The sequence below is a fragment of the Rattus rattus genome, chromosome 11 (genome assembly GCF_011064425.1).
Source record: "Rattus rattus isolate New Zealand chromosome 11, Rrattus_CSIRO_v1, whole genome shotgun sequence".
Taxonomy (NCBI): domain Eukaryota; kingdom Metazoa; phylum Chordata; class Mammalia; order Rodentia; family Muridae; genus Rattus; species Rattus rattus.
Genome location: NC_046164.1, coordinates 16,344,945 through 16,361,590, shown reverse-complemented (window position 1 = coordinate 16,361,590; position 16,646 = coordinate 16,344,945). Strand labels below are relative to the sequence as shown.

Below are 16,646 nucleotides of genomic sequence, written 5' to 3'. Positions count from 1 at the left end.
GCAAATTGCTATCCGCTGAGTCATTTGAGTTGGTTGTTAGGTAAGACAGCCATCTTCTGTATCAAGGGTCCCTGTTCTGGCTTTTCTTAATTGTAAGGTGAAATTCTATCCTTATAATCTGAACATGTTGACTCCATGTTTGCTTTCTAGGACAAGCTTCTGATAGTTGAGTTATTAACCCTGTGGGTGATAAAGCTAAGCATGCTAACTTCTTTGTTTTATTATATGGCGTGGTGGTTAGTGTTAGCCTCTATTTTTGTAAGTGGTTGATTATTTTTCATAGTTATTTCCAGTCAGTGTGATACCACATCCACAGTAAGATACTACTTGGTTGATATGATTATGTGTTATACTTTATCTTCCAGTAGAACCTGGGTAGAATTAAGTTTGTATGTTGTTATATTGTGTATAGTACTTATAGGCCTAAATGCTATAGTGATTTAAATGTAGTTAATTGGGATTTATTTTGCAGTTTAGATGACAGTTTGTGAATGGTTTTCTCTCTCTGACCCAGTCTTCTACATTACTAGCTGAAGTTGTCATGTGTTCTAAGGATAATGTAAATGAACATAGGGTTTGTGAAAACCTGACTAGAACTCAGCTCGTGGGCAGCATTATAATTTATTTATAGCTGTGTAATACAGTTACTAATGAACTAACTTAGAATGAGGGCAAAATTATACTACATTTTATGTGAAATTATGCTGTCTGACAAAGGTTGGCATTATGTAATAAGTACCCACAAATGTTAACCTACTTGCAATAAATACAATTAATAATGTACATAGAAGAATGAAATTAAGATAATTTTTATCAAAAAAGAATTATTCATGAACAGAAAGTGGACAGCATAGATTTGATGACAAGAAGGTTGTATCTAATCTGAATTACTGAGTGACCTAGGAAGCTTGCTCAGAGGGATTACAGAATAATTATGTTAATATGCAATTATCACCTCATTTCTTCTGTAGTAACCTCAAGATGCAGTGTAGTGAGGGTGTTATAGCAAGTGCTGATAGTTTGCAAAAATACTGATGTTTGAGATTTCTGAGACAATAAGACTTGCTTGAGGCGTGTAAGTGATGATCTGTCATCTGGAAGACGGGCCTGACCTCTGTGCTGTGCGGTGCTCACCGTGTATGACTAGAGGCAGCTATAGCTGCAGAGCTCATTATGCTTCTGGAAGCTGAAGTACACGTTATGTAGATTTTAAACCCCCATTTGCAGCTTTAAAAAAGTCTGCATCTTTTAAAGAGCATGTTTAGAAGGAAGTTAGGAGGAAGGCTCTGTGGCTGATTGTAGGAGGATTTTAGTAGTGCTATCTAAACAGTACATTAAAGAATCTAAGTGCTATTTGAATTAATCAAATTCAAGTTCTCTTAAACATTGAATCTTTTAAACGTTGTACCATTATGGTATATTTTAAACTTGTTAGCTTCCTTTATATTTATTTTTTAAATATATTTTAATGACTTGTTTTTATTTTATGTACTTTCGTTTTTGTTTGCATGTTTGTATGTGTGAGGGTAACGGATCCCCGGGAACTGGAGTTACAGATAGTTGTGAGCTGCCATGTCGGGGCTAGGAATTGAACCTGGGTCCTCTGGAATAAAGCGTATTGAACTATCCCTGTAGCTTTGGTTAGCTTCCTTAAATTCAGTGAGTAATTCTTATCTATACATATGTTTCTTTTGTTACAGCAACAAGCTGGTGTCAGTGCTTAGCTGTATGTATTTGCCCATGTGGAGCTAGCTTAACACTTTTCCACAGTTTTCAGTGAGTTTCTAAGTCAAATGCTTTCTTATCTGGATGAGCACAGTCCTTGTAAACCAAGGAAGTAGATGAAGATTATAGGTTTTTCATAATGTAATCATACAGATCCTTCACAATGTGACGATATAGATACTTCAAATGTAATCATACAGATCCTTCACAATGTAGTCATACAGATCCTTCACAATGTGATGATATAGATACTTCAAATGTAATCATACAGATCCTTCACAATGTAGTCATACAGATCCTTCACAATGTAATCATACAGATCCTTCATAATATAATCATACAGATTCTTCATAATGAAATCATATAGATCCTTCATAATGCAGTACAATGTAATCATTCAGATCCTTCACAATGTAATCATTCAGATCCTTCACAATGTAATCATATAAACACTCCAAATGTAATGATGAGTTGTTTTTTGTTGTGCCCTGAGATTTGTATAAAATACTTGAAGTGTTTTATAGTCAGAATGTATTAGGAAAATTAAACCCAGAAAAATGTTAGCTGTTCGTAACCAATGTGCAGACTGCATTTCCTACAGCATGTTTTCCAGTTGATTAAATAAATGGCCGTTTTCAGTGGTCTAAGAAAGCCATGTCACTTAACTAAACATTTCTCCTGAGTAGAAAAGATTATGAATTATTAGTCGATAGCTAAGTCACATTTCATGATGTGGACATGAAGAAAAGCTGGCTGGGAAAGACCGGATTTTATGTTTCAGCAGTGTGATTTAGTTTCCTTTGTTTACTAGATATGTTTTGTGGACCAAATATGTTTTATACATGTATTTTTAATATGGTTTTGAGCAGAATGGCATGGTGTCTTCAGAATGTGAAGTTAGGAGATCTTATTAAGCCATTCTGATAACAAGGATGCAGCCTTCAGATCAACATGATATCCTCCTAGTTTGTCACCCTGCTGTTCAGGGGGCACCAGTGAAGTTGCTTTAAATGGAAGGCGTCTGTTCATCCTTCAACCTCTAACACTAGAACAGATGGGTAGGACGCAGAACATGGAAGGCTTTACCTCTGAGGTGGTAACAGTGAGCCACTCATTAACACTGAATTTACCACTTCGTTAGCAATGTTGCTTCCTGTTGAGAAAAGCTAATACAGTCTTCAAATTGACTGAGCATATATTTGACTGCCTCTGTGATTACAATAAATAGAAACAGAAAGTGTCTTTCAGGCTGGTCAGAAGCCTGTCCTCCGTCAGTGTCACGAGGTTGTTAGCACTGAGGCAGCTACTGTTCCCCCAGCCTGGCCTGAAACGCCAGGGTTTGCTACCAGAACAGAGTCAACCCCACTCTCCTCACACATGTTTACGTGCTGCCCATTTTTAACTTGTGTTTGTGATGTAGACTCCTGCTGGGTGCTGCATTAGCACCATTTTGGGGTGATACCGTTGAATATGATCTTATTGGAAGTCTATTTTTATTACTGTGGAAGTTTGCCAGCTGCAAAGCAGAATTCTAAAACGTGTGAGGGAAGGAATAATGATTGTTGGTATAAATAATGCCAAGGAAAGATCTTTATAATAACTTGTTTGTAATCTTTGATGCGTTTATTAAGATTTTGTTGAAAGAATATGTTTTTGAAAGTTATGAAATGAGACAGTTATTCAAATCCTTTCTTTTTGTGCTAGAGTTAGTATTTTACAAAAAATAAAATTTGTACTCCAAGTGAAAATTATTTAAAATATCTTAATTTCTATATTGAATTTTAGAGCCTTGCTGTCTTAAAAATAGTATTGTTCACTATACAAATTAAAAATCACTGCAAAGGTAATGTGAATTTTTATCTGCAAAGCAGAAAGCAAGTCTGCCCTGTTTACTGCAGTCTCAGTGCTAGCCGAGGGCTCTCTCCGTAAGCGCGCAGTAGGGCGTGAGCGCAGCATCCACCGCTGCCGTCACACCAGTACAGTTTAGGCCCTGTTGCAGTTGCTGACTCGAGGCCAGAACCATGGTAGGACTTGTATTCCAGACGGACTGTGGAGATGTCACAGGTATAAAGCTGCTTTTCTTTGTGTGATCTTGCAATTGCATTTTTACTTATTCATCGCTTACTTCTTTACTCAACAACGCTGTCTCGCACCTTTGCCAGGTGTTTCAGGGAAACATGGTGGTGACCAGGTCATATCGCTGCCCTCAGAGTTAAGGACAAGCTGCTGTAGTGCAGGGTGTCCTCTTTTCCAAAGAGCCCTGTGGAGGAGTCAGCTCCCTGTGATGTAGGGGAGTGACCGTCTCCTCATGGGACAGCCTCATACGGCTCCTTTCTCATGATTTTAAGATTCTTTTGTCTTCTTATCCAGCTCAATATATGATCAAAAGCAATTTGCCATGTTAACCTACATTATGTATGACATTTCGTAAAAAGGTCTGGGCCTCTACACTACTGTTAGATTATAAATGGTATAATTGCTTTTTGCTTAGGGGTTGGGGATTTAGCTCAAAGGCGCTTGCCTAGGGAAGCCGAGGCCGTGGGTTCCGATCCCTAGCTCCGAAAAAAGAACCAAAAAAAAAAAAAAAAAAGAAATTTAGAATTTGGGATCTCAGGGTATAAAACTTGACTAATTTTAGCATTAGTAACTTATAATTAAGAATAACGTGGATAAAGAATGACTAAAACTTTATGAACAAGATGGCAGTTGTGTAGAGTTTTGACAGAACACTATCTTGAGCAAAACAGTTTTAAATATTTTAGAAGTAAAGATTGCTACTTATTTACATATAAATGAGCCAGTGGTGTTGACCCACGCTGTCACCTTGAAGTTTCTTGTCACCTTTTCCAGGAGTGAGCTTCAGGTGACAGAATAGTTCTTCTTTGCCACATTTGATAATTCCAGCTGTTCTACTGTATGGAGTAACTGTCCTTAAGACATGATTATCCTTTTTATTATAAAACTATGCATGATATTTTAAATGTTTTCAATGAGTAATGCATTTATTTATATTGTATTTAAGTGTATGCATTTCCTTGGGTAGTTTATATATGTAGAATACTTAGTTTCTAGAAAGCAGAAATAGAAATATTTGCTTTATAAATATTTTTAAAGTGGTTCAATGTTTGAAGTGTTTTCTAATTCCTATAAAGTTATTAATATCTCAATATATAAAAAGTAGAAAATTAAACCAATGAAAATGTATACTTCCAATTTTCCATATATTCCAGTTAGCATTGGAATATATGCTATTGCAAATCTTTTTTGCAAATCTAAATTTTTGTTCTCCGTTTTCTAGACTAAATGTGTTAAATGACCTTGCCAACAATATGGATGATTTGAAGATAAACACTGAGGTTACTGGTGCTAAAGGAGAGCTCCAAGATGACAATTTCATCTCAGAGAAAGACAGTGGTGTTCATAAACCAAAAGATTGCCAGACATTTCAGAAGAACAGTGCATTGACTCTGTCTGAAGAATTGTCAGAGGCTCAATCAGAACAAGCCTTAAGTGGAGTCCAGTCTGCTCTGTTTATCCCTGCCGGCACTGCTGCTGTTCCTAGTGAAAACTTTACCGTGCCCACAGGGGCTGTTGCTAATGGACCAGTTTCTCGCTCCTCCTCAACAAAGACTTGCAGTGTGAGTGAGGGCAGTGCTTCCCTAACCTCTGAACAGCCCACGGAGCAGCTAGCAGCAGACTCTTGCTCAACACTGAAGTCAGTCGCTGACCGTCAGCTGTCGACACCATCAAAAGCCAGCCAGCACCCAGTTCTCTTTCTGTTATCAGATGCAGCGCATACGAAGAGTCCAGCCCATTCCATTACGAAACTACCTACCTCTGCTCTAGTCGGTCGTGACGGTCAGAACCCAGTAGGGAATAGCGTGAAGTCAGAGAGCACTTTACTAAGTCAAGCAGAGGTGGGTGGGGGTGACGCCACCGCCGCGGTGGTCAGAGATGACCGCGTCAACGCGTTAGCAGCGATTTCCTCAGGGACAGACGAATTTAGGTCAGAAAATGATACAAACTGGGACCCCCAAAAAGAGTTCATTCAGTTTCTTATGACGAGCGAAGAGGCCGTGGACAAGTCCCCAGCTCATTCTAAAGTCGTGGGTCTAGAAAAGAAGAGGAAGAGAAAGATGGACGTGAGCAAAATCACTCGCTACACCGAGGACTGCAGCGGTGACTCGGGCCGCGCACCCGGGAAGTCAAAAGTGCTGCAGGCTGACTTTCTAGGGCAAAGCGAGGAGACACAGGCCATAGACTCACAGAGCTACACATTGCCAAACGTGAAACCCGAGTCAGCTGACGGGGACCTGGAGGCCGTGGATCCTTTTCAGCATCTAGTTTATAGCTCAGATAAATGTGGGGAGGGTAATTCTCCTGTTCACACTCGCACTTTAGTTTCAAATAGCGTAAAGAAGAAATGTGAAGAGAGTGATTCGGAGTCACCCGTCACTTTCAGTACTGAAGAGCCATCCTTCTACCCCTGTACAAAGTGCAATGTGAACTTTAGGGAGAAAAAGCATCTCCACAGGCATATGATGTATCATTTGGATGGGAATAGCCACTTTCGCCACCTTAACGTCCCCAGGCCATATGCCTGTAGAGAATGTGGACGGACCTTTCGAGATCGTAATTCACTGCTAAAACATATGATCATTCACCAAGAAAGACGGCAGAAGCTGATGGAGGAGATCCGTGAGTTGAAAGAGCTCCAAGATGAAGGCAGAAGTGCCCGTCTGCAGTGCCCTCAGTGTGTGTTTGGTACCAATTGTCCTAAGACGTTTGTGCAGCACGCTAAAACCCACGAGAAAGACAAACGGTACTACTGCTGTGAGGAGTGCAACTTCATGGCCGTGACAGAGAGTGAGCTGGAATGTCATCGCGGCACTGCCCATGGGGCGGCCGTCAAGTGCCCTGTCGTCAGTTCAGAAGTAAGCCAGAGAAAAACACAAAAAAAGACAGTGAAAGACTCTGTTACAGGGTCCAGAAAGCCAGCTCCATACCTGTGTAAGATGTGCCCCTTCACGACTTCAGCCAGAAGCATTCTGAAGAAGCACATGGAGTATTTGCATTCCTCGCCGTGCATGGATTCCTTTGGTAATCCTCTTGGACTTGACAAAAGAAAAAGTGACAGCCTTGAGGAGTCGGTGGATGTCGACAGCACCAAGTCATTAGCTAAACAGCAGTCCAGTACGTTTCCAAAGAACTCTGCTTTAAAACAGGATGCTAGGCGCACATTCGGATCCAGCCCACAGTCAAGTACTTTTTCAAAATTTCATAAGCGGCCACATCGAGTCCAGAAGGCCCGGAAAAGCGTTGCCCAGTCTGGTGTAAGTGCATGCAGTCAGAGCAAGTCTCCTCAGAAGAACGCTGTGGCTAGAAACAGCACTGACCAAAACCCAAAGTATTTCCATCAGGCCCCAAGAGAAGAACCCAACGCCAAGGCAGACGGCGGTTGTTTATATAGATACAAGTGTGACGACTACCAGACGGTCAGAAAGTCAGGTGATTCATACCCACTTCCTCTCAAAAAAGAGGTTAGCACATTAAACTCTTTACATCTGTTTTCATCAAGTAATTCTCATAATAATTTTATTTCAGACCCTCATAACCCAGAAGCCAAAAGGCCAGAAAACGAGAAAGGCCACAAGCGTGTGGCTGTGAAAAGAGTGCTTAAGGCCTCAAAGGAAAGCTCTGGTGGAGAGGACTTGGATAGCTACCCCGACTTTCTGCATAAAATGACTGTTGTTGTTTTGCAGAAGCTTCATTCTGATAAGAACGATAGCTATGAGACAGAAGATGACAGTCCCTGGGATAACGTGGAGCTAGGTGACTACACAGCACAGGCCATGGAAGAAGATGCCTACGGTGACCTTACTGAAGAGCACGTAAACTTACTGCCCCTATTGAAAAGCAAGATGGAAGGCCAGGGCCCTGGAGACAGTGCTGCCCTGAGTTACGATCAGAATGACGGCTTCTACTTTGAGTATTACGAAGACGGTGGCACTAACAACTTCTTACAGGATCTACATGATCCTCCGCATTTGGAAAGCTCAGACACGCCTTTGTCCAAGCATAGTTCTGTTTTTCATTGGACTGATTTGTCTCTGGAGAAGAAGTCCTGTCCTTACTGCCCAGCAACATTTGAAACCGGTGTTGGGCTGTCAAATCACGTCCGCGGACATCTTCACAGAGCAGGTTTAAGCTACGAAGCCCGTCATGTTGTGTCACCAGAACAAATAGCCACAAGTGACAAGATGCAGCATTTCAAAAGAACTGGCACAGGGACGCCCGTGAAACGAGTTAGAAAAGGTAAGTTCACTGCGGAGACAGGTGGGGCCTAATACGTCTGTTCAGACTCAGAGGAGTTGAAAATTGTGTTGAATTTGGTCATTTTTAGAGTCACACTGTCCATTTATGAGTTTACTCATTTACAGTGATTTGTAAGAGTCTGATACTACTCTTAAAAATCTTTTTTAGCTATAGAGAAGTCTGAGACTACTTCCGAACATACTTGTCAGCTCTGTGGTGGTTGGTTTGACACAAAGATTGGGTTATCAAATCATGTCAGAGGCCATCTGAAAAGACTTGGGAAAACTAAGTGGGATGCTCACAAGTCCCCCATCTGTGTTCTGAATGAGATGATGCAGAACGAAGAGAAGTATGAAAAGATCCTGAAGGCGCTCAGCAGCCGCCGCATTATCCCCAGACCATTCGTAGCTCAGAAACTCTCCTCAGATGATGACTTCCTTTCTCACAGTGTCTTACCTCTTGATGAATACCACAATGGCCTAAAGACAGAGGCTCTCTCAGTGTCTGCATCAGAGGAAGAAGGGCTGAATTTCTTAAGTGAGTGTGATGAAGCAAAGCCTGACCTGCCCAGTGGGAAAAAGAACCAGTCTCTCACACTGATAGAGCTCCTTAAAAGCAGGAGGATAGGAGAAGAAAGGAACTCGGCTCTGTCTCCTCACAAGATCCATAACCAGACAGCAAGGAAGAGATTTGTTCAGAAATGTGTTCTTCCATTAAACGAAGACAGTCCGTTGATCTATCAGCCACACAAAATGGACTTGACTGTGCACTCAGGTAAGGACGCTTGTGAGTCTTTGAACACAGTTGAGTTGTGCTTTGTGAGGTGGAGCATCCATGTGAAGTGCCTTGTGGGCCAGCATCTTCCCCTTCAAAGTGCCGCACGGCAGGGCACAGCGGCTCTGCTGGAGCTCTTCAGAGGATGCCCAGCAGACTGAGTGTCCGCCTCATCCTTGGTCTGAATGTAAGTTGAGAACGAAAGCAAAACACACACAGACAGACAGACAAACACATCCCTACCCCTACACCAAGCCGACTGACCTGTAAAACACAGCACTGCTGCGGTCTGTATGGGAGGCTCCTGTTCAGCAGCACAGCAGTATTCTTGGAAGACCTCTGATGTGTTTCTGCCAATGCTACCAAGTGATGCGTTCAGAACTGAGCTGCTGGGGCCCCTCTGCTTAGGCAGGGCAGGGCAGGGCAGTACAGAGCAGCCTCTTTAGGTCAGAGATGGTGCCTGTTGTGTGATGCCATTAACCCGAACAAGAGTCCCCTCCCTGAAGCCTTGCTGTGCTGTGTGACTTAGAGAACCTCGCTCGGCCTTCTGAGTTTTACAGCCGTGCTCTCCTGCAGCAAGCAGGTGCTTGGCTTGGTGCTGCTGCTTTCTGTGGGAGGGATGTTCAGGATGGATTGGGAAATGAGGTGGCAGGTAAATAACTATTGTGTATTCTAAGGTCTGGTTTATACTTAAACACTAGAATGGTATTTTGGGTTTGTTTATTTGTTTGCTTGTTTCGAGGTTAAGAATGTTGAAGATTTATGTATGTGAGCCTATGTTGACTGTGTTCTTAGCCAGATGGAAATTGGTCAGTGTATTAATAAAGGGTCAAATTACTGTAATTGTGATTTGCTTCTTGGCAAGCAGTGAATATCTCAAATAATTTGTATTGTCGTTTTGATTTAGGAGAATGTTAATAGCCTGAAAATGCTTTTTCTGATTTAGGATTCTAGGTAGTAGGGTACCCTCTTCCATATAAAGGGTCTTTTAAAGTTAGTAATAGTCTTTCTTTTTTGTTAAGAAGGATACCGTTGAGAGATCAGCTGGCTGTGTTGACCATGATGCATGATTTCTTGTGGCCATCATAATATTGTTGAGACACCTATTGAAATGTTTTGGGAGAGTGAGGATTGTCTGAAAAGTTTAGAGTTTACTTTTCTACACGTTTCCTTTCCTGTGATGGTATTGGCTTGTTGATCATTTATTTAGCGCACAGATTTTAGCAAACAAACCTTGAGATCATTAGCTTTCATTATTGGTGGCGCACTCGGGGTGATGAGCGTAAAGTGCCCTGAGTGAAGCGCCATGTCTAGCGGCTGCTCCGCGGTGTCACCACCTCCTCTCCAGCCTGATGGCAGAGCCTCATTTAGAATCAGGCCTTTTACGGTTTCGTGCGTAAAACACTTTAATTACCACTTTCTCAACTAGACTTTCTAATTCTTTTTATTGGTAAAACGCTTTGAACCTTCTCAACAGAACGGTGCTATTCAAATCACAGGACTGGATTTAAGTATGTCTAAGAAAGGCTCTGCGTAACACAGAAATCTGCAAGGCCGTGATAGTAGAGGAGCTTGGAGGTCCAGGCCACTCACTCCTCCTTGCACTTTCCCAAGAGCATAAGCTGGCTCTGCATGCTAACTGCCAGCCTCTGAGATTAACTCCCTCTCCTTAATTCAAGCTAAGCTAACTCAATGAGCAATTAAAAGCTATCTTCATTGTGGCACTTTGCACACACACTAAGCTTAGACAGCTTTCTTCTTTTGACGTGAGACCTGGATTACAGTTGTTCTTTTGAATGCTAGGTATGCCTGTGACGCTTGCGTGTGTGCGGTGCAACACGATGTTTGCAAGTGCTGTTAGCCTGTCCAGGCACTTAGTGCTTGTGCACGAAGGAAGAGTGCTGGACTTTAGACTGGTACAGGTATGTCTGAACAGATATCACAGCAAATCTGTTGGGTACAGTACTCTTTGTCTCCTTTAACTCCTCACCGCAGTGGCGCCGATAGGTTGGATGATAGCTGTGGCTCCCTTTGGTAAGCAGCAGTTGATATATATTAAGTTTCTGTGGCGTGTCAACTATTAGGTAGGATTTCAGTAAGTGATTATTTTCTTGTGGCCCATACTGATATGGTTTGGGGGAAAATAGCCCATTTGAGGTAACCTTTTAAGTCTGTATCCCACTCTTTTAAAAAGTATAGCATTTGTGATTTTTGAATTTACTTTTCTATGAGTAGGATTCTAGAAAAATCACCTCCTTGGTTAACAAACATGGAAAAGATTGCAGTAATGGCGCTTTGGATAAAGATGCTTCATTTAAAAGAGAAAAATCACAGTAAAACCTCAAATATATAGAATAAGTCATTGGTTTAGAAGTTGAATTTCAAAGAGGGGGAACAGGTCTTAATAATGCCCCCTTTGACCACTATATAGTTTTCTTTTAATGCCCCTAACCTGCATTTAGGATTAGTAAGCCTAATCTCCACATGCATGCCGACAAGCATGTCTCTGTGTATTTTCTCTGGCTACTCCAGCTTTGCAGACAGTGTCGTCTGTGGATGTTGGTCAGCTTACTCAGACAGAATGCCTGACAGACGGATACCTTGCCGAATGCTTTGCTCTTTGACTTGTACTCTTTCAAGCTGCCTGCTTGCCAACTTCCACTTCTCTCAAATCTTAAACTTCTTTTCCTAAATAGAACTGTACAAATGGGTGTTTTTTTTTTTGTTGTTGTTGTTGTTTTCCCATTAAAATCCTCTTTGTAGTAGTGTTTTTATTTCTCCTCCTCCTTTGAGGTCATGACCGTGTGCTTTCTCGAGTGGCTGTTAGCCTGGTCTTTCTCTTGGTCTTCGTGTCCCACAACTTAGCATGTGCTGTGTCCTTGCTGCTAAAGAGCCACTGTGCTCATCCTGTGCTCCTTGTCCTGCTTCCTCACTCTGTCTCTTGGAGTGAGACACAAATGACAGGGTCACCTTTTATATGAGAAGGAGGAAACAGTTTCAGTTTATTGGCATGGAGCTCTGACCCAAGTGTTAAGTTCGCTTTACCTGCATCTGATGAGGCCTGCGGCCGTAGACATGAAAGACAGGAGGCAACAGAAGGAGGAGCTCAACTGGCAAAGGAACACCCTGCGCTCCATGCTCTGCTCTCCATGGCGCCGTGAGGCGTAGCTCTAGGCTGCTTCTCACTGGGTAAGGAAGCTGTGCTGAGAAGTAGTTACTGCCTAGCAAAACCAGGGTTCAGACCAAGGGTGTCTTGCCGCGGCTCTTTCCCTAGTTACTGTTCTCTTTTCTTGGATTTCTGTTGCATGATTCTAAAATGAAAGTGGGTTTATAGTGGGACCATTCTGGTGAAGACTAAATAAATGAGTCTAATTGGAGACAGCAGGGACCCAGGAAATTGTCTGGGTCAGCTTTAGACTTTGGTGGACTTCTGAGAGTGTCTCACTAAGTACTTAGCAATGGGTGAAGTGTTCCTGCACTTGACTGTTGGGTCATTAAAAAATACTTAGTCTCATCTGTAAACTTTTCAAAACACGATAGTAGTTTAAGGCACTGGTAACTGATATTACCTTTCATGAAAGCAATAAAGCCAAATCAAAGCCCTCATTAATATAAAGAAAAAGAACATAAAATGAACTGTAAAGTCCAGGCCACCCAGGACAAAGAAGATACTGCAGTTAAATACCAGCCACTCGTCAGAAGTGCTAGAAAACCGGTGTGTGCTAGTTGTCGGCATGCAGAGGGGATCACACAGCTATGCATACGGTCTAGGCTGACGCTTTCCATAACCACCTCCCTTCCTTAGACACTCTGAAGTGACAGGTCCCAGTTTAAAGTTAACTCCTGCTTTCTTGTGGCAACTTGAAAACGACACTGTATTCCGCTTTATGAGTGTTTTGTTTCCCAGACAGAGAATCCCGTTCGTATCCATAGACTCCCCATGCCTGTCGGTTTCCCAGTATTTGTATCACAGGGGCCCGAGAGGGGTCTAGGTCATTGTAAGGGATTCACTGGTTTATATGAGTAACAGACTTAACTTTCTAAAAGTATATCTATGTCTATGTGTACATAGATACATACATAGGTGATAGTGAGACATAGATACACCGCCCGTGCATAAACCGTGTCTCCATACAAGTACACCACACACATAGAACGATAAAAAAGAAAAATGGTAGGAATGAAACCTTAAGCCTCCAGTATGTTTCTTCCTAGTTCAGCTTTTATTCATGTATAGTTTTACATGTGTCGTCCAGTCTTGAAGAAAAGGCTTCACTAGGGGCTGGGAAGGTGGCTCAGTGCTTAAAGTGCTTTCTACAGATCCTGGTGTCCATGTAAGTAAGTCGAGTGTGGCAACACTCACCTGCAACCCCAGTGTGGGAAGCAGAGAGATGCTGGCCACCTTGTGCACTTGGAAACTGCAGATTTCAGGCTCAGCGAGAGAACATCTCCGAGTAAACGGGTGAATAAAGTTACGGGGAACACAGAAGCATCCACCTCAGCCTCTGTCTCCACATGTGCACGGACAGGTGACTGTACACACATGAACACAACACAAACTCAAGCCTAGACATTCTCAAGACTGGTAGTTCCGTGGTAGCTGTGATAGAATGAGCCTTGTAGCCTTTGTAGAGGCCATCAGCTCCTGGCGTCTTCTCTGCGATCCAGTGTTATTTCAGAGGTGGAAATAGTCCTCCTAACTCAGGTCTTCCCAGCTATTCTTACACTGAAGAGGCTGCTTCCTAAGATACCAGTTTGGTGATGATTCAAATGCTCCGAATGCCATGTTTCTTTACTTTGACATCCCAGCTTGCATGTGTAAATTCACAGTCGTACCTGCAGCCTGTCCCTGCTCATCCTTTCTCCTTAGAGAAGCAGTGTTTACTGTGACCCGGTAAGTTGGTCTGCTCAGCACTGAAAAGCTCCTGCCCACGCTTGAAGGCTCTTCAGTTTAGGGCCTGGCGTGGATTAGAACTACTCCCAGTGGTGCCTTACCTTCCAACCGTTGGGGCAGCGGGCGGCGGCAGTGGCAGAGGCAGCGACATTTCTTTCAACCTGCTTTTATCTACCAGCTTTTAAAAAATAATTTTTTTAATTTAGATTATTAATGTAAAGTGGAAATTTCTAGTTACATATTTAAAATTAATGGAGGAAATAGTTTTTATTCTAAAAGTATGTGCAGGAAGGGTCTTATTTGTCTATTTGCAGAGCACATTTTCCAGAGCATGTTAGAAGTAATATATACGGTTGGGGATTTAGCTCAGCGGTAGAGCGCTTGCCTAGCAAGCGCAAGGCCCTGGGTTCGATCCCCAGCTCCGAAAAAAAGAACCAAAAAAAAAAAAAAACTTTTCAAATCATCCACTTTTAAGTTGTAATTGTAGGTTGGATCTTACTAGTGGGCTTTCTTCTTCCTGTTTTGAGCTTTAATGATATAATACTCCCACAGGTGCTAATGGCCTCCGCCAGTGCTGAGTGGGCTCGCACACATTGAGGGTGGGCACTGCCCGTGAAGTGCTGTGGGCGAGCTCTCTGCCAGGACGTCCACCGTTGAAGCTCCTCGTAGGCAGCGCTGATTTGCTCACCCAGGGATGTCTGCTCTTCCTTTCGTAGTGCGGAAGGCTGTGTGTCCTCTGCAGCATAAACAGAAATGTTGTTTGGCATTTAAACTCTGAGCCAGGTAGACCTTGATAATTCTTCTTGACTGGGTTGTCTTTGAAATAAGTAAGAAGGGAGGGATATCAGCAGCAGTAACCTCAGAATAGAGCAGGGTCAGTGCACAGCTCAGTGCCTGCTGCATAGCTAGCACCTCGGCAGCCCTGGTGCTTAGGCTAGGCCACCCTCAGGCAGGCCCAGCACTGAGGGCCCTGGTTTCCCTGCTGCCTCCCTTTTACCTCGTTTGTTAAATCCCTGCACACAAATGAACACGCACTCACACACATGTACTTACATACATGTAAGAAGGAGCATGTGGTGTAGTCCAACTTGTTTTTAGAGCTAACTGTGAGCGAGAGACAGTGTCCATATCTCAGCTGTCACTTGTCTCAGTACGACTCACGCCGTGTAAGGACTAAGAACAGTCTGTGTCTGTGTGGCAGTGATGTGTCATTTATTCAGACGTGGGCAGCATGATGAGTTGCTCTGCTTGAGTACATTTCTTAAGGTTAGTTCTTTAGTGCCAAGGTTGGGTTTTTTGAATGTTATTTTCGCCTTGTAAAATGGATGGGTAAATGTAACCTGATCCCCTTTAGAATAACCTACAAGCAGATGCAGTTTGTTTGTTAGGCCAGGAAAGGCACCCAGAGATGCCTGGCGGGTTACTCGCTGACAGCAGGCACTCCCACAGCTCCTGCTGAGTACTTCAGAGGCGGGTTGGGTGCTAGAAACACACGTAAGCATGACCGACATTCAGACAGGTGGCGTGAGCTGTGTGAACTATCACTGTGCGGTGTAGAGGGAGCGGGAAGGATGCACAGTGCCTCAGAGCAGGACTTGCGAGTCCTGACAGGTGACACACGTGTGCGTGGCGGAGGGCTTGCTTGTTGTCTTTGGCTCCCCAGATGCTGGGACTTTCACACGGTGGGGTTTTGGGTCGTTATTGTTTGTGTGTTGGGTTGGGTTGATTTTTTTTTTTTATATGCTAAAAACATGTATCAAAAAGGGGTTCCCCATCCCCACACATGTCATTATTTGAACCCCAAAGATAGCTAGTTGGAACAGAAAGTTAGACTAGAGAGGAAAAGAGCCATACTTGAGAAAAGAGGAGAGAGGGGAGAGGAAAGGTTTCTTAAGAATACTGGGAGGCAGGAGGTAAGGGGCTAAGTTAGATGGTGAAGTAAGTCACGGAGAAGACATAGGGATAATTGAATGCTGGAACTCACTGGTAACTGGCAAAATCCTTTTGTCTTTGATCTCTACCATGCGTGTTCTTCTACTCCTAGAACACATTCTGTAGACCAGGCAGCTGTAGCTTAAGGTCTGTGTGCCTCTGCCTCCTGAGTCCTAGGATGAAAAGCATGTGCCACCTCGCCAGGCTCAAGTCCCCTTTAAATCCTTCTTAAAAGGACTTACGCAATGCTTTGGAAACTATTTTCTGAATAAAAGATTTGATTAGGAAAAGGAGAAATTCGGGTTGGGGATTTAGCTCAGTGGTAGAGCACTTGCCTAGCAAGCACAAGGCCCTGGGTTCGGTCCCCAGCTCCGAAAAAAAAAGAAAAAAAGAAAAAAGAAAAAAAAAGGAAAAGGAGAAATTCAGTTTAAGAGTCATAGGACTTGAATTAAGAGTAATTTTAATGCATAAGTCATTAAGAGTAATGACAGTAGAAACGAGAAGTAGGGCCAGCAGGTAGTAGGATGGCCAGTGTGGAGCAGTGTGACTGGTTTGTCACTTTTCTAATTGAAGAGTACGGGTGGCTCAAGCAGGGGTGGGCGGTGCATCTGTAAAGAGCCACCTCACCGAGGCGGCCTCTAGAACACCGCCCAGATGAAATCCAGTTTTATGATACCTGCTCTTGCTTGTCTCTGGTTAGTATTTAGTTCTGTTTGATTGTTCTTCCCCACCCCTGCCTGCTCCAGTCTGGTCTGGTATCCCTCCTAGTTTTATTACTTGTTGATTTTCTAGGATTTACTTCTTTAATGTTATAATTTTTTAATGTGCTGTGATTTCTTACTAACATGAGTTTTTGAGTGTTGTTTGTAATTGGGATCAAGGCACACTTAGAGAATACATTGTTGTTGGCACTGAATGCAGGTGTTAGCTGTCAGTACTTGTGGACATTCCCTGGTTCCTCAGGGTTTTTGTCAGCTTGAGGCAAGCTAGAGCTATTTGAGAAGAT

The 16,646-nt window shown here is 42.9% G+C and overlaps 1 protein-coding gene across 11 annotated transcripts in view; it reads left to right on the top strand.

The window, feature by feature from the left end:
* The window catches only part of Znf644 (zinc finger protein 644), a 78,220-nt gene that overhangs the window by 51,323 nt on the left and 10,251 nt on the right, over positions 1–16,646 (top strand). For 8 of the 11 annotated variants that reach the window (XM_032917040.1, XM_032917036.1, XM_032917034.1 and 5 more), the window contains 2 exons: positions 5,024–8,040; positions 8,209–8,814. The exons of the other annotated variants lie outside the window; for them this stretch is intronic. In XM_032917040.1, coding sequence (XP_032772931.1) covers positions 5,055–8,040; positions 8,209–8,814 — 3,592 coding nt within the window. In that variant the 5' untranslated portion in view covers positions 5,024–5,054. The remainder of the gene's footprint in view (positions 1–5,023; positions 8,041–8,208; positions 8,815–16,646) is intronic. 11 annotated transcript variants of the gene reach the window in all.